At 37.8% G+C, this 22,333-nt stretch overlaps 2 protein-coding genes across 3 annotated transcripts in view; one reads left to right on the top strand and one right to left on the bottom strand.

The window, feature by feature from the left end:
• mcph1 (microcephalin 1) overlaps nucleotides 1–22,333 on the bottom strand; it is a 64,701-nt gene that overhangs the window by 7,943 nt on the left and 34,425 nt on the right. The window lies entirely within an intron of this gene.
• Nucleotides 3,001–22,024, top strand: angpt2a (angiopoietin 2a). Its single transcript, XM_062995042.1, has 9 exons — nucleotides 3,001–3,255; nucleotides 9,460–9,615; nucleotides 12,861–12,982; nucleotides 13,531–13,763; nucleotides 14,481–14,608; nucleotides 15,686–15,787; nucleotides 16,552–16,718; nucleotides 18,768–18,898; nucleotides 21,864–22,024. Exons 1-9 carry the CDS (start codon nucleotides 3,001–3,003, stop codon nucleotides 22,022–22,024), a joined length of 1,455 nt encoding a protein of 484 aa, XP_062851112.1.

Here is a 22,333-nt window from a genome sequence, read left to right as displayed (position 1 = left end):
TCCACAGAGGATGCAAGTGGGGGCCTGGTCTCCTTTTAGCAAGTAGGTATGGGTCAATTTGGTGTCCTATACGGCATCTTGTGTAGATACTTTGTTCCCATCGTTTTATGGGGTATTGAGCTCTATCCGTTTTTATGGTAGGGTGGATCTCGTAGAGATTGTTGGTGGTACAGAATAGAAAGTTGACCTGCTGGTTATCTTGGATGTGGTCTAAGGCTAGTTGTATGGCTCGAGCCTCAGCTGAACTGTGACTCCTTGATTTGTCTTGGACCCGTCTGGACACAACTGTACGTATGCATTTTAAAAGAAGAAGAGTGATTAGCACAAGCCTCTATTCATTTCAATATGCAGTTTTTGCGTATTAGCACATTGTTTACTAGTAAATATGGATACATCTTTGCTGGGCTTCTAACTCAATTATCTGTGTCATGTGGCCAAAAAACACTGAATAGCCAAAGGCACCATGAGGAAAAACAAATCAGTGTCTATTGCTTTAGTGTCCTGCATATGTATAAAAGTGCCATTGATGTAAAGGCAAATACTGGGGTTGAGAAAGACACAGCTGATGTTTTGTTGGCTTTCTGAAACAAAGGTGGGTCAACCATATAAATCAAAACCAAACCAAAAAAAACCCTCAATGTACTGAGAAATACACTGCCTGGCCAAAAAAAAGGTCACCACCTGGATTTAACTAAGCAAATAGGTAAGAGCCACCTATTGGATAATTACTGCATGAGAGATTATGTTTCAGCTGGCAACAAGTTATTTAACCCTAACTGATGCAGTGAGTAGCTTCTCATTTGTTAAACAACCATGTCGAAAGACACATCCTGTGGTCGTGGAAAAGATGTTCATCTGTTTCAGAAGGGTCAAATTATTGGCATGTATCAAACAGAGAAAACATCTAAGGAGATTGCTGAAACTACTAATATCGGGTTAAGAACTGTCCACCGCATTATTAAAAAGTGGAAGGACAGTGGGGAAACATCATCATAGAGGAAGGAATATGGTCGGAAAAAAATCTTGAATGATCATGATCGGCGATCACTTAAACGTTTGGTGAAATCAAATGGTAGAAAAACTACAGTAAAACTCAGGGATATGTTTAATAGTGAAAGTAAGAGCATTTCCACACGCACAATGCGAAGGTAACTCAAGGGATTGGGACTAAACAGCTGTGTAGCCTTAAGAAAACCACTTGTCAGTGAGGCTAACCAGCAAAAACGGCTTCAATTTGCTAGGGAGCGTAACGATCCAACTCTGGAGCAATGGAAGGTCATCATGTGGTCCGATGAGTCCAGATTTACCCTGTTCCAGAGTGATGGGTGCATCAGGGTAAGAAAAGAGGAGGCTGAAGTGATACACCAATCATGCCTAGTGCCTACCGTACAAGCCTGTGGGGGCAGTGCTATGATCTGGGGTTGCTGCAGTTGGTCAGGTCTAGGTTCAGCAAAGTTATGTGCCCAAAGAATGAGGTCAGCTGACTACCTGAATATACTGAACGACCAGGTTATTCCATCAATGGATTTTTTCTTCCCTGATGGCACGGGTATATTCCAAGATGACAATGCCAGGATTCATCGGGCTCAAATTGTGAAAGAGTGGTTCAGGGAGCATGAGACATCATTTTCACACATGGATTGGTCACCACAGAGTCCAGGCCTGAACCCCATTGAGAATCTTTGGGATGTGCTGGAGAAGACTTTGTGCAGTGGTCCAAATCTCCCATCATCAATACAAGATCTTGGGGAAAAATTAATGCAACTCTGGACAGAAATAAATGTTGTGACATTGCAGAAGCTTGTGGAAACGATGCCACAGCAAATGCGTGCCGTAATCAAAGCTAAAGGCGGTCCAACCAAATGTTAGAGTGTGTGACCTTTTTTTGGCCAGGCAGTGTATTTATCACAATGGCCACTTTTAGCACTAGCAAAAAGCAAAAGCACTGAAATGAAAGTACTAAAACACACAGGGTCAAATTTGGTTAAGAAACTGAAAGCTGCTACTGTTGGGCCCCGAGCAAGGTCCTTAACCCTTAGTTGCTTACATTGTCGTCACAACTATAAGTCACTTTGGATAAAAGCATCCACTAAATGCTGCAAATGTAAAAGGAAGCAATGCATCACTGGAGGTTCAGCTTTATAGACTGGGAAGGAGTATTTTTAGCTGATGCATTAATAGAAGAGTGGTATTAAAATGACATGAGGTTTATATTGAGTCCTGAAGTGACACCAAATAGTTTTGTCCACTTATAAATACTTAGCTCTTGTAACAAGTTCCAGCTAGCAAAACGCAGACAGGAAGAAGCTTTTTTGAGCTCATCAACAAAATGATGTGACAAGTCATTCCCACCCTATTTGTAACGGAAGGTCTGATGTTTTCCAGAAGCGAGGTAAATAATACATAAACACAGTAAAACTGAGGCTGGACTGAAGAGTCTGAACAACACAGCTGCATCCTGCAGGATCTATTCAGAGTGGCAGTCTCGAAGAAAAACACAAATCAGGTCATTGTTATCCCGTCCAAGCCTCCGGCTTTGAGACTGTTTGGGCTTTCTCTGGAGCAAAGGGGGCAGCTGATGCACCATCCAGAGGGAAGTGTTTAATTAGTGTCTCATGCTCCTGTCCTGGTCAGAAGGAGGAGTCTTGGTCTGGAGTCTACACAGCAGCTCACATAGGACCAGTGTGGGAGAAACGGATGAAGAAGAAAGAACAATCTGGGAGCTCAACAAGTGAGTGACGCTTCTACTGTTGCACGCTGATATTTGTCTCCACCTCCTGCCTTTCATTATAAATGAAGCTCACACAGCAGTGGGAGAGAACCAGACTGGGACATTAATCCACTTCAACACACAAGAGCACTTAATCTTCTGAGAATTGGTCATGTGAAGACTTGCAGGACATACTTTTTAGCCTTCTTTAACAGTACAAAAAAAGACAAAAACAAGAAGCAAGAATTTAGATTTTTTTTAAGTTTAAACTTCTGAAAAAGAAAATAAGAATGATGAATGTTGGAATCCTCATTTTAAGCCTGTTCTTCACTACCGGTGAGGGGTATCCAGCCGAGAAGAAACAGTATCAGATTCAGAATGGACCCTGCAGCTACACGTTTCTTCTACCGGAGCCGGAGTCATGCCCCCCAAGCAGCTACAGCGACCAGGTGCAGAAAGACGACCCGGCTGATTACGAACAGTCACTGCAGAAGCTGGAGTTGCTGGAGAACATCATGGAGAACAACACTCAATGGATTCTCAAGGTACGATCTCTTTCACCATCAAAAAGTCCAAATCATTCTCACAGACCGTGTTCCTTTTATTGAGATGAAGTTGGTGGGTTTTAAAAAGAAAGCAGCATGATGCACTTGCTGAGCATCTACCATAAACTTTCATAAGTAGGAAAGTGTAGTATTCATTATTTTACGAATGAATTCATATTTTATTTACCCAATTTTATGAACATAAGCTAAAGTCAAGATCATAAAGTGATGATGCAACTCAACAGGTCTAACCCGTGTACTGTAAAGGCTGCTCTTGTAAGGTGACAGTTGGCAATTTGAAATGAATATGAAGCTTTCCATGGAATAACTGGCAGTTTCAAAATGCCCTTATTTTTGAACCAGCTGTTGTCAATCACTTAATAAAATGCAGTGTAGAAAAACTTCATGAGTCTATGATATACAGGATTGGTTTACATCACTCACATTTTATGGGATTGTCATAGGAAATGAGTGTAAAATAATGGTGTAAAATAAAAAAACAATGAAAAATTACACATGATTGATGCATTAATATCTCAAGAATCTTTTGAGTGTAGCACTAAACATGTTATGTTCATTATTGGTGATACAGTCAATGGAGATCAAATTTTAAGAAACACGTAGAAATCAGAAAAGTAAGACTAAGATACTTAAACTAAAAAAAAAAAAGCAGGATGGTGAAGTTTCAAAGACAAATGTATAAACATCTCAACCATTTTCCTTTTTTTTCTATTATGCATTTGAGCCTGATTTAAATCTTAGTAAGCTCAATAAAAAGATTACCCAGGACTATGAGAAGATTCACAACTGAATAAAACTGCAAACATGGCTAAAAATGACATTTCATAAATTGTGCCACACGCTGCAACATAGAAAGAAGAAGTATCTGATGAACTTCAGTGTTTGAAATGTGAATTGTGACAAAGCATTATGGAACATGGAACAGAAAGCATTTAATTATGCATATTTTGTAATGTGCCAACAAATTCTATGGAATATTCACATGCTAATAACCAGATAACTTTTTCTTAGATTTTCTCTCAGTTATGTTAGGTACACAAATTAAAAAAGCTGTGTTAAAGAAATATGTGGGTAAGAACTTTAAAATGTACACAGCTTTAAATTTTTACACTCTTCACACATTGATTTTTAGCAGGGAATTAAATAGCAGTTTCCTGACAAAGACAGGGTTAAGTACGTAGATATGAAAAGCAAAGTCAAAATTTCAGGTGAACTGGTTTGACCATTACAGGTGAGTAACAGGAATTGTATGAACATACTGAGCTAGGACTGTAAATGAGACCAAATTGGGAGAAAAATCTATGTGTAGATTATAGTTTGGTCTTTTTTGTAAATCTCTATCGCCCATTGATCCTGTGCAGCAAAATTATAACGTTGGCTAACCTTAAACATAGAAGCTAAGAACCATAGTCATTCCCACATTTAAACAGCACTGGTTAAATATTTCAAAGACTTGTTACATAAAAAGGTATTCTGGAGTTTAAAGCAAAAATACATGTGTAAGGGACATAGAACTGGAAAAGACATATATAACTGTTTCTCTCTCCTAACAAAGATCAGAATTGTTCAGATTATGGTTTTCTTTATAGTTTTTTATGCATGTAAAATCTTATTGAAGATTATTGATGCCTTTAAACTTTGGTGCTGGTGAAAACTTAGTACTAGTACTAGTGACTGCAAAGATGACAAACAAATAGATGCTCAACGAAATCAAACCTAACTTCTCGCTTAAAGTCCAGATAACCAAACTGAATTGTTTTGGATACATTATGAAATACAATTCCTTAAAAAGAGAATTATAATTGGAAGAGTTTAAGATAAATGAGGAGGATGACCAGCAACAACATAAACTGATATAATTAGAAAATCAATAAAGGAGCCAATAAGAATCCTAAAGAAATAAATAGAAGACAAAATGAATAATTTGGTGGTGTAGAAAGTTTGTCATCTTTTAACTACTTTTTCAAATGTTAACTGCTTTCACGTAATAAGCGTTTTGCGTTTCGTTCACTCTGAGACTGGGCCCATATTGCTGCGTTTACACAATGTTGACTGAAAGTACTGACAGTTTATTTACATGCATTTTTTTTATAAAATATATTTTATTTTAAAACAGAAAAGCTCTGGCAATGGTCGTCATTGGAGACATGAAACGATTGAATAAAGGGTAAACAAATTAACAAATCTTTACTGCTTTAATCAAGCAGCACTAAGTTTTATTAAAGAGCTATGAAGCCACAGAAAACGACTCCAGGATTAGTTAACGTGGGATTGCTATCTAAAATTCAAACCTGGTCTTCCTATCTATTTCACAGATGACAAGTTGACCTTTTCTCTTCTAATTTAAAGTGGAATACAACAGTTTAGGGTTTTGTGAAAGAGTAAGAATTAGTTTCTCCCCACCATGTGTTTTTTCTATGTCATATAAACAATTAGTCTCACTGGTGGTGCTATGAAAAGATCAGCGGCAAGCTGTAAAACCAAGCATCAACATGGTAAATCTATGGGCCGCTGGAACCAGAGCTGGGATCTCAAATACATTGTATCGAATCTCAGCTCTGCCTGCCGACTAAGGCTGAGCGGCCACATGAACAACGATTGGCCTGTTGTTCAGATATGGGCGGGACTAAGCCGGATGGGGTCTCTCTCCCATGACTGGTGCAATTACGACCTCTGTTGGCTGATTGATGGCACCTGCACAGAGATGAGAAAAGAGTGCTCTCAGGGTGTGTCTCTCCGTACACAACGCTGAGCTGCACTGCACTCGACAAAGTGTAGGTGATAAGATGCATATGGCTTGCTGCCCACGTGTTATAAAAAGTGGTAAATCTATGCGCAACACTCAAAGTAAAGGGTACAACCTCTCTCCCTGGAACAATGGCGCAGCCAGTGCAAAGGCATCATGTGAATGCAGCCTATTTACTCATTAGTAGTTATTATTTATTATATTGTATTTCTATACCTAAGGCCCTACCGAATTAACAGCCATGAAAATCATGTCACGGACCATGAATTGAGCGTTTTCTTGTGTAATATGCAATTTGCTGTGAAATTTAAACCTTAGGATCTACCATTTTTCATTCGTGGAACATTTCATGTGTGCCGCTGAACGTTCTAGGTTTACATTCAACCATTAAGGTAGGCTGTGCTGTGTATTGTAGCTTTTATTTATTTAATCATTTAAATCATGAGTGTAATTTAATGACTGCCGTGAAATGTGGCACTTTTCTTAAAAAATCTGTGAAATCTAAGATTAAAAAAAAAAACAAGGTCCGTCAAATTAAGCACATTTTCTCATAAATGTAGTAAGGCCCTACTCATACAGTATAAATCAAGCTAGTTTGACTGCATACAGGATATTACGAACACAATGGTTTCCTGTCAATGCCATCAAGAAAACCCAAATATCATCTGCAGAAAGGAATATTGCCTGGATGGTCATATAGTGATCTATGAACCTCAAAAAACAGGTCTGCCATTAATAAGAAACTGTTGGAGCACACTACAGTTCCCAATTAGTCTTACATGGACTATGAAAAAGCAGGAGTATGGACTATTTTCTTGCAAGGTGACTGGATATTCTTTCCATCTCTGGCAAAGACAACACGATACAATGTACTTTGTAATAGGTTGTAATAGCCTGTTTTACATGAGCGCAGTGAAATAACCAGTTTGGGAAATCAATCACTAACAGGAATTCAGGAGAAAATTAGAAGTTAACGCACGCATATTTCTTAAAATCGACAATCATTGATAAGAGCTGAAATGTGTATTTTTTGGGGGGACAAAAACATGTTCCCATTCTTAAGACTGCAGAAATAACTGAAATCCCAAGCCTGCCATGACCTACATGTTCTATATAAATGTATGTGTGTGACTTCAACTGAATGCATCAAAAACATCAATCAGATTTTATAGCACAATTTCCTTTCAGAATGTAACAATGGCATTATCTGTAAACTTAGAGGAAAGGCTTCTTCCTTTAAGCGGCACTTTCGAGGTCTGTAAGTCACGGTCAGAGGAAAGCATTGGCTCTCATCTGACCCTAGGGTCATGCTAAGGGAATCTTTATTGCAGGGATGCATTTTTCTTCTGCGGCAGTAAAATGACAAGTTGGTTTATAGACACAGTGTGTATTAATAGACAGAACAAACAAGCTTTACTAGAAATCCTGGAAAGTAAACAACTGATTATACAATTAGACGTCAGTGGAACGTCCTGTTTGCAGTTCCGATGGCACACGAACACCTTGCGCATGTGTTTTTCATCCAGGCAAAGTGGAAGCGTAGAAAGGAAGACAAACAAAATTAACACTGATTGCCAAAGTTGTCGCATTGGGCATTCATTAACCAGAAGTGAAATATATCCGATCAGCCGTAGTACAAGACAGAGCTTCCGGATTTTAAAGCAAATTATATACAGGAAGACGGCACATGGCGAAGGCCACTGAGATGTTTTCCTCCCCTGTCACGTTATAGACATGTTTTCATTGAGGATGCAACTCGTCACCCGTGTCCATCCTGTTTGTTTGAGAGCCGGACTGTCTGCCATTCAGGAACTAGTGCAGGAAAGAGCACGGGGATGAGATGAGTGCTAAACACGCCGCATCCAGGCAGCTGTGATGCTAACAGGATAGCAGCAGATTTATGTTTTAATTAAGTAGTTTTTACAACTCAGGAAATGCTTACATAAAGTGTTTTTGAATAGTAAATCAAAGAATTCAGCAGAGAGATGAAAGTGAAGGCCTACTTGTGCAACATTGTTTTCAGGTAATAAAATCTGTTTACTTTCCAAACAAAAGTAGAACACAATGCTGAGAACTATGTGAAGATAAAATGAATACTTCCTGAATATTTTGTTAACAAAAGATTGATGAGGGCCGCTCAGGTGGCGCAGCGGTAAAAACACACGCTGGAACCAGAGCTGGGATCTCGAATACATCGTATCGAATCTCAGCTCTGCCTGCCAGCTGGGCTGAGACCTGATTGGTAACTTGATGTTACTGGGGAGCTCTAAGCAATAGTACAGTACCTTAAGTGCCTCGTTTTTAAAGGTTGAGGCACTAAGGATGATTAAAAATGGCAGCGCTTATTATGGGTTGTCATGATAATATATAGTACATAAGAAAACTGAATTTCTACTGTAAAGTTAAGCATACCCAAATTCGCTCAGCCATGTTTTGGATATTTATAACCACCTGTCAGACATACTAATGTTAAAAGACCACCTGTGCATACAGTGATAGCTTTCAACATTTATAGAAAAACCTTTAACAAACTAAAGAAAATGTAGCTTCCATATGCCAAAAAAGAAGATCATGTCTGCCGGAAGTACATATTTCTTGTAAAGTCCAGACTATTATGCATGTTAAGTCAAAATGAAACGATGAAAGAACTTAATCTACAGTGAGTTCTGCTCTGATCAGAAGGAAACAGTGATGGTCCTCTAGGCCCTCAGAGAGGGCATAATGTGTTCAGTTTTATCTATTTAATTTGAAAACCAACACTTAAAAAAATATAAATCTAAGCAAATAAATTTTTTATACCTGCTGATTCAATTTGTGCTGGAATGTAAAGGGTCAAATTAAAGAAGCACCTTTTGTCACATCTGTTGTTGCTAAAAAGAATGTGCTGTGATTGGTGGTCTAGCTTTACGATATGATGAATATAATGAAAGACCAAATAACAGTAAAACTGACCAATCATATCACCCATCTAAATGGGTGGGCTTTGTTATTGCTTAATTTCTGACTGTGCCAGCCACAGTAATGTCTGTCTGTCGCATGGACATGACTGCCAGCCCAAAACCGAACCTGCATGGTGTTTGTTAATATGCATCTTAATTCTGGTTTCTTTATATTCCTAATGGAACAACACACATGAATTTAATGAAGTATAAGGGAATGGACCATTAAACAAGATGTAACTAAGTGTAAAACTGGAATGTCCACATACTTTGTCAATTTATCATTTTCTTTAAAGCAGCCTTTCTGGAACCAACGTACATCTGCAAACCTAATCTTCTCCACCTAAATGGAAGAAGATTCCATTATTGAAATTTTGTCCCAATACACCACAGGAGATCATGTTAAGCAGTAGGATTACAGTAAAAGTTCCTGTTCTACAAATCCAGAACTGATCCACTTAGTCTGACCACATACTTTGTGTCTGATTCCTTCCGCAGCTGGAAAGCTACATCCAGGAGAACCTTAAACAAGACATGGCCCAGTTTCAGCACGACGCAGTACAGAACCGTACAGCAACCATGATTGAGATTGGAGCCAATATTCTGATTCACTCAGCCGAGCAGACACGAAAGCTTACCAGCGTTGAAGCTCAGGTAAGAGTTATAAATCCAATCAAATGTAAGTGTTAACTATTATAAAGTCTTAATTCTCATCCATTCATGACAACAAACCATCATGTTCAAATACCAGGTTGTGCCTTTGACCTGGCTTGTTGCCCAAACAGGTACAATTGGCTGTGTCTGAGTTAGGGGTAGGTTAAACAGGTTTCATTGCCCCTGTGCAATTGCGACCTTTGCTGTGTAGTGTACTCCATGCACAGTTCAGTTCTTCGTAGGACTCTACCATTGGCAGGTGAAAAATACAGCTGCCGACTGTGCAATTGCGTACACTCCTTAGCCAGTGTGGGTGGTACAAGTGGCAAGAGGAAAAGCAAAAGGAGAACTGGGAAAGGCCCTTCCCTCTTCCAGCCTGGTCCACAAAGACATGGTTTGCCATGTTTGGTCTGGAGGAATTCAAGTGTCCTGCACAGAGCTTGGGCTTCACCCCCACTTTAACAAAGATTGGAACGTCAATTACAAGCCAAACCTCCAGAACTAGAACACAACATCTTAAAATGTAGCTGTTGAGTGATCTTGTGGTGGTGCAGTAGCCTAACCGTCCACCAGCCTGGTTTGGCACACTACAGACAGAACTGGCTGTGCTTAAATAATGGAAGGCCAGATTAAGAGTCCTCTTACTGCTGCTGGTATGTTTTTTCATGCGCTATTTTTTAGGGCTCTCAGGTAAAAAGTGTCCATGTATGTGGAGGCTTCTACTAAGTTTTTCTCCCAACTTAGCGTAGTGAATTCATCTTCCACTGCTGGAGACTCCGGTCATGTCAGAGGAAAGTGCCTGCCTCACGCTCCTCCCGACACGTGTGCAGTCCACAGTCCCTTCCTATTCTCCCCTAGTTTTTTGGTAAATTTGTGCGTGAGGTCAGGTTTTGCAAGCGGAGAGCCACGACCTGATCCCTTGTTGTACTTGTACAGCATCGAAGACCCCACCCACTTTTCAGTCCAGTATTTTCCCACTCTGCAGACTATAATGGCCTAGGAACAATCAAAAATGTGCAATTGCAACCAAAAAATGACACAGTTTAATCAATAATTCTGTACATGTAGGCGCAATCATTGATTTTGTTCAGCCGGAGCAGAATGGATGACTCAGCCTGAGAATTCATTAATGAGGCTTCGTACAAACCCTCTTTCAACCCCACTTGGCTTAAAGTCCCCCTCCACTTTTCTTTCCTTTGTTGGAATTTGATTGTCTCCACTACAAGACAAAAACAGTTCAGATTTTTCCCCACTTATCTCATTTGAGGACCAGCCGTGATTTAATGCCAAGTGATGTGTAAGCACCCACTACCAGCAATTAAGGGCTGTAACACGTCCAGACTTGCACTCCACACAATAACCCAGGCTTAGATAAAGGGTCATAATATGGTCATCTAACCAAAAAAAAAGACTAAATCGTTACTTGTTCTATTCACAAGCATGCAATAGCCATTTGAAAGCATTGTGGAGAGAACTGTACTATAGAAAAGCCTTTGTCAGAAATGATTCCATCATCGTGACTTATTTTTAAAATGACCATAATGAAGGCTATATGTTAGTACATCACAGAATAAAACTGAATACACGGCTTTGGAAAAAAACACTATGTAGCATCATACTAGCCTAGATTTTTTTTAAATATTAAAATTAATAGCACTTTTTTTTTAGAGCAATATCATTCCTGTCTTCCCTGTGAGCTTGTGTAAATAAAATGGGACCATAAGAATCACTGTATTAGATTAGATACTTTTTTGGGTAATTTTTCCCCTATTATTTCCAATACTATTGCGATTCTTCTGCCACTTGCACCACACCAGCACTGGCCGAGGAGATTCGCAGACTAGCATCCCTCTCCAGTTGCTGGCTGCTTCTTTTGCACCAGCCAACTGCGGATTCTCACAAAGAGGCATGCCGCATACAGTATGTAAGTTCCCTACCAATTCAGTTGGCGCCTCGACCAGACAATGATGGAGAATCTACATGCAACCTTTCCTCCCTCAGACACGACCAACGGTTGAACTGCATTCTCCACCACGCTTACTGATCTATCCAATAAGATTATTGCAAAAGATGCAGTTCAAAAAGACTAGGAAATGGCTTTGCATGTTCTGGTGAAAGCTTGTGTTGTCTAGCTAAAGAGAGAGAGAGAGAGACAAAAACCCTAATCAAACATGTATATTTATTTTTTTAGCTTACAGTTTACCAGTTTGATATCATGTGTATAAACACAAGTCAAAGTGCTGAGTAAACCATGTACAGCTGCTGGGTAAATAACAGGATGGTTCATGGGTAAACAAAAGCAGCTAGATTAGCAGGTATGAAAAACTGAGATTGAGTTATTTCAATCTTTGATGTAGTAAAAAGACACACGGAAGTACATCTGCACTGTATCTGAGCAAATAATGTTACATGAGAACATCTACAATGATAAGGTGCAATGAAAACAAATCTACACTTTGCCAAGTTACACAGATGAAACAAAACATTATGATCAACCACCCCCAACGCAAAAAACAACCTGACAAAATGCCAACATGGTGTTTGCCAATTCTAGGAAAAAGCATTTGTTAGAAATGATTACACTATTTGAAATACTGACTAGTATTGAATATTGAAATTAGACTCAACAAAGGCCATCATGGCTGGTATGAACCAACAGAAGGTTGCAAATTTCAATTTTAACACTGATATGGGCAGATTAAGCTTCAAATCCTTCTGCGCTTACTGTCCAAAGTTGAAACTGGACATTGGAGCAATTGAAGAAGGCCTTTTTTAGATTGCACCAGAATACACAGTAAGATACACTGGTGGACACCTCTACAGATCTTGTGGACTCCACGCCAGAGCTTCTTTGGCAGCATATTTTCATATTTATAAGTGGTCATAAGCGTGAAGTGTCTGATGAAGCAAACGGCGATGTAAATCATCATGGTCATATTTACATAGCAACTTCTTCATGTAAAGCTAAAACTAAACTAGAGAAACTTCTACACATTTAAATGAGAAATCAAAGTGCCACTGGTAGCCCAATGAAGAGACACAATGATGAATCATTTGTAGGTGAATTCAAAGCATTTATGAATGTAGGATTCTTATATGTGATATCATGTTTAGCTGGTCATTCATGTGCGAAGGACTCCTACCCAGTAAATTGGCATATGGGTGACTTGTAAATCCCGTAAATGGACTGTATTATGTAAACCTGCTGTGGTAATAATTAAATGTCATTACTTATCGTTCTTTAGGTAATAAACCAAACAACTCGACTTGAACTTCAGCTCCTCGAGAATTCAATTTCAACAAATAAACTGGAAAAAGAGATTCTCGTGCAGACAAATGAAATTAATCGTCTTAATGAGAAAAACAGGTAAGGAGTTTTTCCCCCATTAATCATACCTAATCTGCCAAAATATGGGCACATTTTGATGTTGCTTTGGATTGTTAAATGGTACAAATATAAGCAGGTCAGTCCGAATCCTTATAATGTTATAGTCGTACACTAGTGGCCAAGAGTCCAAGAGAGAAAAACTGGCAAGCCAGCTCAGAAACACAATCCATCTCACCCAATTAATCAAATTAAAACTAGCCATAGCAGCCTTTATTGTTTAGGTGTACTGGTCTGCCCAATCAAGTTACATGAACTGCAATTTGAAAAGATGGGAGCTGTGATGGGAGGAAACACAATGGAGGGAATAGTCAATAAATAAATTTGGAGGGAAACTTGAACTTAGACCGCTGCTGATTCTGGAGGCCTACAATGGAGATAAGTGTGAGAGATTCTTAACAATTTGATGGGTCAAAGATCATTATATACAACATATTATATACTGTATATATGCCACACAGTACTCTACATAGTTGGCTATACCCCTCCATAAGGGCTTCCTAACCAACTCCTATGCTTTGTTCATTCAGCTTCCTAGAAAAGCGTATGGAGGACATGGAGGGTCAAAGGCAGGCTGAATTAAAGAGTCTGCAAGAGGAGCAGGAGCAACTCAAGAAGCTGGTGGAGACACAGAAAAGCTTTATTGAAGAACTGAAGCAGCAGTTACAGCGTGCCACGGCTGATAACACGGCTCTGCAGAGACAGCAGCATGAGCTGGAGAAGACCGTCAACAACCTCATCCACAACATTGCTGTCCCCACCCGTAAGCACGTCAGCCAACCATCACACATGGGAATTTGGGAGGAAAAACAAATCTCAAACATAATATTATGCTGTTTCATGAGCGTCTGTTCAAATTTTGGGGCAAGCATCAACAACTAGTGGAATTAAGATCAGGATCGGATTTTCAAACGCAAACAATAAAATATAACATACAGGGGGTGAACAAATTCACCAAAACCTGAGGGACCACATTAATATTCTCAACTAATAAGCAGTAAGGTCACACTTTTCTACAGAACAGCTCTACTCCTATGAGGAAGGCTATCCTGAAGGATTTTAGAAGGTAAGATTATTCTTCAACATAAGGATGAAAAGATCAGGTATTATATTAATTTCTATGGAGGCATTGGGAAAAGGGTGCTACACTGTAGGTTGCACATGGACCCGCCTATTGGTTGGCTGTTGAAAAGCTTTGGAAAACAAATTAGACTCAAAGTCCAATAAAATTAGACGGCTGCCCATACAATTAAGGATTCACAACTGTACCCAACACTTGCTGCCATCATCCCTTTGACTTCTTTTAAAAGGAACAAAAAAGAAAGAAAAAAAAGATGCAATGAGATAATTTTTTACCTTCGCTCAGGGGTCCAGGGTTCATGCTCGTTAGACCAACATTGTGTCTTTGTGTTGAGCTTTGGTACATTACAGTATAACGTGTTGAAAAAAAAATTCTAACTGCTGTTCATTATTATTTTAGCTGGTAAACCAGTAATGATGCAAGACACACCGTCACAGTACAAAGACTGCTCTGCAGTTTTCAAGTCCGGAAACAAAGAAAGTGGAGTCTACACACTTACAATACCCAACACAAAAGAGCAAATAAAGGTAGGAATAACACTTTACACCCATGTTCAAAATACAACTCAAGTTCTGAAAAGATTGGGCAAGTAGGAAACTTTAACCTGTTTAACCTGTATTCATTAAAAAACAATAAAATCAGATGTTTAATGTTCTCTTTTTATCATTTTTGTATATATAAACGTATTCCAAAATTGATGGCTGCAACATATAAAAAAAGAAAGCTTAAACAAGGGTATGTTAGCCACTGCACCTGTTGGACACTGGGTGTTCATAATATATGGCTTTTGCTTTGCATAGTACAGTCTTAATTCTGATATGAAGATGCAACAATGAACTGTGTTTACTGATTATTATTAATTATTATTAACATCATAAGGTTATATTCATTACAGAAAGTTGTTGGTTTAATACAGATCAAAGATCAAGAGCATTCAGCATTGGTTTTTAGCCTTTCCCTTTATGCACCGGGGTCTCTCGCCAATTCTTTTCATCTTTTAATATTGTTATTGACTGTAGATGGTAAAACCTCTAAATTACTTGCAATTGTGCTTGGAGAAACTGTTTTTAAACTGTTGGACAAACACTTTGCTTCATCCTTGGTACAATCACATTGTTTTTGGTTTTAATTTGTTTCTGGTTAACTGACATCAAATTAAGAAATAACATATATTTAGAAAAAAATCAACAAGAATGAGAAGGTAAAAAAAATATATCTATTATTTGTGCTGTTATTAAAGGAATACATGTAATTGTGGCTTTTGCTTTTTATTAGGATTCTGGGATTAGGTTTGACAGAATGTCAAAAGATATTTACTTTTACTGACTTTCCGAAAAGTTCCACATCCATAACAAAAGGTTTCTTCTTTTAAAAATTTGGCTTGGACACACCTTGACAGACAGATACTTTTTTTTACTGAAAAGTAATTTATGCTTGGCAAGTTAACACTGTATTTACACTTATTTGTTAGCATTCTAGAATAGTAAATGAACAAAGTTTGTAAAATGCAAAAGAAATGCATAAATAAGAACAACCTCAAGCAGGGATTTGCTTACAAACATACAAACAGACATAGTCCTGGTAACATTTTTTTTTATTTCCAGGCTTACTGCGACATGGAAACAGAGGGCGGTGGATGGACAATAATGCAGAGAAGATTCAATGGCCTTGTTGACTTTTATCGTACGTGGAAAGAGTATAAAATGGTGAGCTTTGAAAGGAGAGGCAGCTTTCAGCAATAAAAAAGAGCCACAAAATCTAAATACTGACATCATCCTACCCTTCTATACCTATTAAAAATAATGGATTATTGTTAATCACAAGTAAAACTAAGTCCAAACAATGAAACAATGTATTTGAAAAACACAAAGAAAACAAAAGCATTTTCCAACATAAAAAATATTTATGGAGTATGATGTGGTGTTTAGGTATGGCATTGTTCTTTAAGCTTCACAATACTGTGCCAGTCTCATGCAATATCTACATTATACAGTAAGTAAATAAAAAATGCCAAACAATCTGCAAGTTACTTTACCTGCTAGTTGTGTGTCTGCATAATAATAATAAAATTTAAGACTTTTTTTGATACATGACCAATAGAAGGATGAGCTGTGTGCCAACATTATCATCGTTATTATTAAATATTCCTAGGTGTAGCTTTCAATACATAAATCACTCAGTTTAATGATTTTAGACTCCCATACTCTAACCTATTATCATTTTTTGTTTCTCTATTACAAACAAGCAGCTAGCCAGCTGGCTAGGTAAAATAACATTGTCCGAAACTGCATCTGCATACTGGGCCTACATATTACTACTGTTACGCTTATTAAGCCTTTGGCAAAATAAAGTTACTGTAAAAGTTCTTAACTGGAATAGCTCTTATAGAAATGGCTTAGAGTAGCTATAAATAAGCTTATAGTCTTTAAAAAGGTCCAATGTAAAATGCATTTGTCTGGTTCTTTTAAAGGGTTTTGGAGACAGTTCAAGTGAACACTGGCTGGGAAATGAATTAATTTCCAAACTGACCAATGAGCAGCAGTATGTCTTACGGATAGAGCTTATAGACTGGGAGGGAAATAGAGCTTTTTCACAGTATGATCAATTTTCTCTTGGCAATGAAGAGCAGAACTACAGGTAAGTAACTTTCATTGACTGGAGTTTAATATTCTGCTATTATATTCTGCTATTAGGAGAAAAACAATTATATGTTTGTACTATAATTTAGTCCAATCTTGAAATCTTAAAATTGTAGATGAGCATCTTTAGAGTAACACAGACTTTAGAATGGCTGCCATAGCATGGATCTAGGCTATATGGCAAATAACTGATACTCATTAATATTAATCAAATCTGTAAAACAGAATTCTTAAAATAATTTACGAATGGTACCTCCACTAGCACTGCAATAACACTACAATAGTAATAACATTGTTACAACTGTTAGCCAAGACTTTTTTAATGAAAGATAAAAATGTTAATTTTTTTTTTTATAGATTTTTACATGTATTTCAGCTTATGCATGGAAACCAATCATATTTCTCACCTATATAAAAAGTTAAAACATGAAAAATGTTAAATGTAAGATTTTGAAATCCTAACCCAACCCAAACCCCGACATGTACTGTTTGTTATGGTACATATCAATTAGTTATTATTTTTGAATGTGAACAATTGAATTGGGTAAGCAAATAAACACACTAGGCTAATCAAATGCTAAATGACTTCCTGTTTTTGAAATCCATACATTCAATTTATTTGCCTAGCAACACCACCTACACCAATCTTAAAAACACCCTGATGCATGAACACCACGATGCAGTGAGAAGACATGCATGTCCATCATATCTTCAATGGTCCTGCATTATAATACAATCTTCTTTATAACCTGTAATCTGAACAAAACATAATTTCCACTTTTGGGTAAAATGCATTGGTGAGAGAAAATCCACTTCTGTACCTCTGTAAACATGTTGCTCATAACTAGTTTCATTCTGCCTCATACTGCCACAAAATCTCATGAGAGGTGCCACACATCTGTCATTGTTCCAAAGTAAATATTTTTTCATCTGGAAATGGTTATGGCCTATGAGATACAGAAACAGGACAACAGCCCAGAGCAGTTGCTGAACTGTTACCATGCTGTTTAAGATGGAAAGCTGGCTAAATATTTTAAGCCATGCTGTTTAAACTGATAAAAATGATAAGCAAAAGGCAAACAACATGCAAGCTTTTAAGTTTGAGCAGCGAGATTATAAACGTCAAAATGCTTTTTAATTACATCACACATAATGTATGTCATTTAACTGTTCAAACCTGACAGAACTGGCCTACCAGGAGAGTTTAATAACAATAAACTCTGGTGGAGTATATATTCCCCACAATCCAAAATTTATGTGTACATTATAAAACATGACCTGACCTCACCTACCTTTCAATATACATAATATACAAGCCATCTTAAAAAACACCCAACAACATCCTGCCATACAAGACCAGACTTTATTCCATTCACTACAGCAAAACTGGCTTCTTCTTTTAATGTAGTGCACTATGTAGGCAATATAAAGTCAGGTTCAATTCATAACTTAACTAGTAACTGACTTCATAATCAGTTATATTTACACAAACTACACTAGATACAATAATTAAAACACCACCACCACCACCACTGCTGCTACACAAGCCATTTGTTTGTTCATTCACAATGCATTATGGTTGTAAATTGTATATTATGCAGTATTGCATAGTTCTCTCCCTTGTAAAGCAATTTGCAATTTCTGAAAGTGTTGTACTTTGGAATACTTAAGAGGCAGTGATTCATCTGGTAGCTCATTTGTTTGATTTGAGGCTTTTAATTTTTTATTAAAGTGTTTTAACAAATGTCTATGGAGAAATTAAATGGAAAATTGAGCAATTACTGGCAATATTACTCTATATTGAATTGACAACTTTACAATAGCACATACACTGATGAGTCAATACACTGGGACCAGTTCAGTTTGAAAACAGTTAAAAGCAACCTTAGCGCAGCTTCTTCTCTTTAGCTTAAAATAATTTATTTTACTGTGGTCAAAAGCTTTGATGGTGTCCCTATTCACTGTGTTTCATTCACCTTAACTTAACTGTAATTATTCTATTGACTTCAATCTAACATTGTTTACCTCTGCATTTCCAAACACACAGGATACACCTTAAAGGCTACAGTGGAACAGCAGGCAAAATCAGTAGCCTTGTCCAGCCAGGAAGTGATTTCAGCGCTAAGGATGTCGACAATGACAAATGTGTATGCAAGTGTACACAACTAACAACAGGAGGTAAGCTCAGGTTCTGTTTAACATTAATATATTGATTCATGATTGTCCTTCAAACCCACCTTGCATTCACTTCTTTGAAATCCCACTATTAAAGTCCTTCAAAAATGCAATGTGGAAAGTTAAAAGGCGCCTTGCATTTTATGTGACTGGGTCATAGCCCTTAAGCTAAATGAGCTGGGAGCTAATCACTGATCAGCTCATTTGGGAATTCAGCTTTTGTGAAGTTGGCATTAATAGTCTGGGAACTGCAGACTTGCAATGTTTTGAGTGCACTCTCAGTCTCTTTCCACTGTAATACTCTGTATATCTTACTGGTGACCTGGGCTTAAAACAAACTGCTGACTCAGACTCAGTGCTGAAAATGTGTAGCAAAAAAATAGGAACAGCAAGCAAACTATAAAAGTAGAAAAATCTATAAGAAAGACTGAATTCAAGTTTGAATGAATGTAAACAAAAAAAAATCAAGAGTTTATTTAATCATTTTTTTCTCCTGACTTTTGGCATATTGGGAGGTTGGGACTTTAAAGAAGGCTAGTATGTGGTGACAAAAGTGACAAATCATGTGACTTGTTCACTCAACAAGCCATGCTGCCTCAACAACAAATGGCTGACAGTTGTTGCTCAGCAGCTCGTCTATGTTCAAACACTTCTGTGCTTTCGTTTCCTCATGAATATTGTTAGCAAGGGTTTGAAATAATATTGTGATTATTATTGGCACAGAAAGTTCAAGCTGATCAATTGTGCATAACAGTGTAAGCCTTTTCCCATCCAACCATTACATATGCTGAACACATGCCAAAAATGTTCTAATAGGTATAATAAAGCACATTCAAGTAGGGATGCACCGATCCGATATTAAGATCGGATATCGGTGCCGATATTACCAAAATGAGATAGATCGGGTATCAGATAATTAGGCCGATCCATGGGGCCGATATGCTGCCTCAGTAGAGAGGATTCTAATAAGTCAATATTATTCGAACGCGCTACTTAGACAGCGCTTCCATCGGGTTTCGCGTTTAGCATCTTGCCATTAAAACCAATGAATTGAGGTAGCACAGCACGCTAACGTCGAACAGCCTCCTTCTCGGGAGCGTGCACAGGATGACGTAAAATGCGTCAATGTAGACAGCTCCCTAGTTTTTCGAACACACCCTTTATGTTGAATTGCACTAGATGTTTGCTTGTTTACAGTGTGTGATTACTGATTGTATTGTACCAAGGTATTCGTTTATTCTCAGGTTCTTCTTCCGCTGCTAGATTTTGAATTACTGTTTACACTACATATTTAAAAAATAAGATTGATTACTGTTTGTGTAGCTACTTCAGTTTCAGCTGATACATTTAATTTATTTTAAAATATTTTAAGAAGTTTGCCTTTTTTATTTTGAATTTGAATGCTGTGCCAAGGTCCTGCACAATTGTTTATTATTTTATTGACATATAAATAGCAGTTCAGTACATTTATATCTGTGTTAATTATATTTTGTTTTGCAAACTTAGTAATGTTTAAGTCAATCCTGATGCCTTAAGTCTTTCCCACATGATAAAGTATACGGTTTATTAATTCAACAATGGTATCGGATCGGTATCGGGTATCGACCGATATGCAAAGTATATGTATCGGATCGGTATCGGAACTGAAAAAGTTGGATCGGTGCATCCCTACATTCAAGTTCATGCTCAGCAAATGAATACCATGAGAATACCATGATTACAATTATCAATGTATCAGTATCAGGTGTACAGTGCTATGGAAAAATATCCAAATTATGTTTCAAGATCATCAAACTACTTGTAATATCAGACAAAGTGACCCAAATACACACAAAATGGTTTTTTTTTTTTTTTTTTATAAAGTAATGATTTCAATTATTGAAGGAAAAATGATGTCCAGCCCTGCCAGGCCCTATCTGAAAAAGTAATTACTTCTTTTGCTTTTAAGTTAAGTAAGTGACACTTGGGTTCAATTTCACTAGTCACACCCTGGCATGATTACTGACGGACATGTTGAATCTAAAGATCATTTAATTACAACCCAAAATCAGAAAAAGTTGGGACAGTATGGAAAATACAAATGAAATAAAACTGCAGAGTTTCTTACATTTACTTTGACATTCATGTCATTGCAGACAGTATGAACCTAAGATATTTCGAGTTTTGTTTGGTCAACTTAATTACAATTGTTATGCCGCCCAGGCGGCGCAGCGGTAAAAACACACGCTGGAACCAGAGCTGGGATCTCGAATACATCGTATCGAATCTCAGCTCTGCCGGGACTAAGCTGGAAAGGGTCTCTCTCTCATGACTGGTGCAATTACGACCTCTGCTGGCTGATTGATGGCGCCTGCACAGAGACGAGAAAAGAGTGCTCTTAGGGTGTGTCCCTCCATACACGCGTGGGTTAGCTTCGCTCTCCTCAATCAGAGCAGGAATTGGCATTGGTGAAGAGGAAGCATGATGCAATGGGGCAATTAGACGTGCTAAAAAAAGGGGAGAAAAAGGGGAGAAAATGCATAAAGAAAATATATAACAAAACAAAAAATTACAATTATTATAAACATCCATTCCTGCATTTCAGGTCTGCAACACATTACAAAAAAATGTGTAATTAAGGTTAGTAATGCGATAAAAATGTTATAATGATTAAAAAAGGTGATGTCAACAGGTGATTGTAATTATGGTTTGGTACAAAATCAGCATCCATGAAAAGCAATATTTGGAGTGAAACTATCTGGGAGCAACAACAGCTTAGACACAAAGTGGTAGCTAATAACACCCACTACAGGGTTGCAAACTAGCTCAGGAAACAACATAAGCACAATTTAGTGTCCATTTACTTTTGGCACAGTCAACCAAACATGTACCTACTTTGGGGCTTACTACTGACAAAAATATAATATAGATTAAAAGTAAAGCAAAAATGCTACAGAAGACTTAAAGAATTGTTGGTTGATTTTTACAGGCTGGTGGCTCGATGCATGCGGCCCTTCAAACCTCAACGGTGTATACTATCAACACGGACAGCACACCAACCGCTTCAACGGCATCAAGTGGTACTACTGGAAAGGCTCGGGATATTCACTAAAAGAGACCACTATGATGATCAGACCAGTGGACTTCTGAACAACTAATGAAGAAACTGCGACACAATAGCGCCTTCAAAACCAATTTGGTTGCCAAGTTTGAAATGCCTGCCGAGGGGAAATGCTTGACCTTTATTCAAGTTTGAACTTTCAGAGGAGAACAGATTTTTTCCTCTAAGCTGATCAATAAGAACATGCGTTAGGCATGTAAAAATACAAATAAGTATAAAAACATAAAGACAGCACAAACTATGAGGATTTCCCATTAAAGGAAGACTCATGTGTTGCTGTATACTGGATGTGCACCCACAGACTGTACACATAAGTACATAAGGTGGTCAAAGGTAAT

This window comes from Trichomycterus rosablanca, chromosome 5, assembly GCF_030014385.1.
Source record: "Trichomycterus rosablanca isolate fTriRos1 chromosome 5, fTriRos1.hap1, whole genome shotgun sequence".
Lineage (NCBI taxonomy): Eukaryota > Metazoa > Chordata > Actinopteri > Siluriformes > Trichomycteridae > Trichomycterus > Trichomycterus rosablanca.
The sequence above is the reverse complement of the archived record's forward strand: the minus strand, read 5'-3'. Positions and strand labels throughout refer to the sequence as shown.

Excerpts from the sequence above, each read along its gene's own strand:
- angpt2a (XM_062995042.1), top strand. The coding sequence starts at position 3,001 with ATGATGAATGTTGGAATCCTCATTTTAAGCCTGTTCTTCACTACCGGT. Across the intron at positions 3,256-9,459 it reads ACACTCAATGGATTCTCAAG|CTGGAAAGCTACATCCAGGA; the intron begins GTACGATCTCTT and ends TTCCTTCCGCAG. Across the intron at positions 18,899-21,863 it reads TACACAACTAACAACAGGAG|GCTGGTGGCTCGATGCATGC; the intron begins GTAAGCTCAGGT and ends TGATTTTTACAG.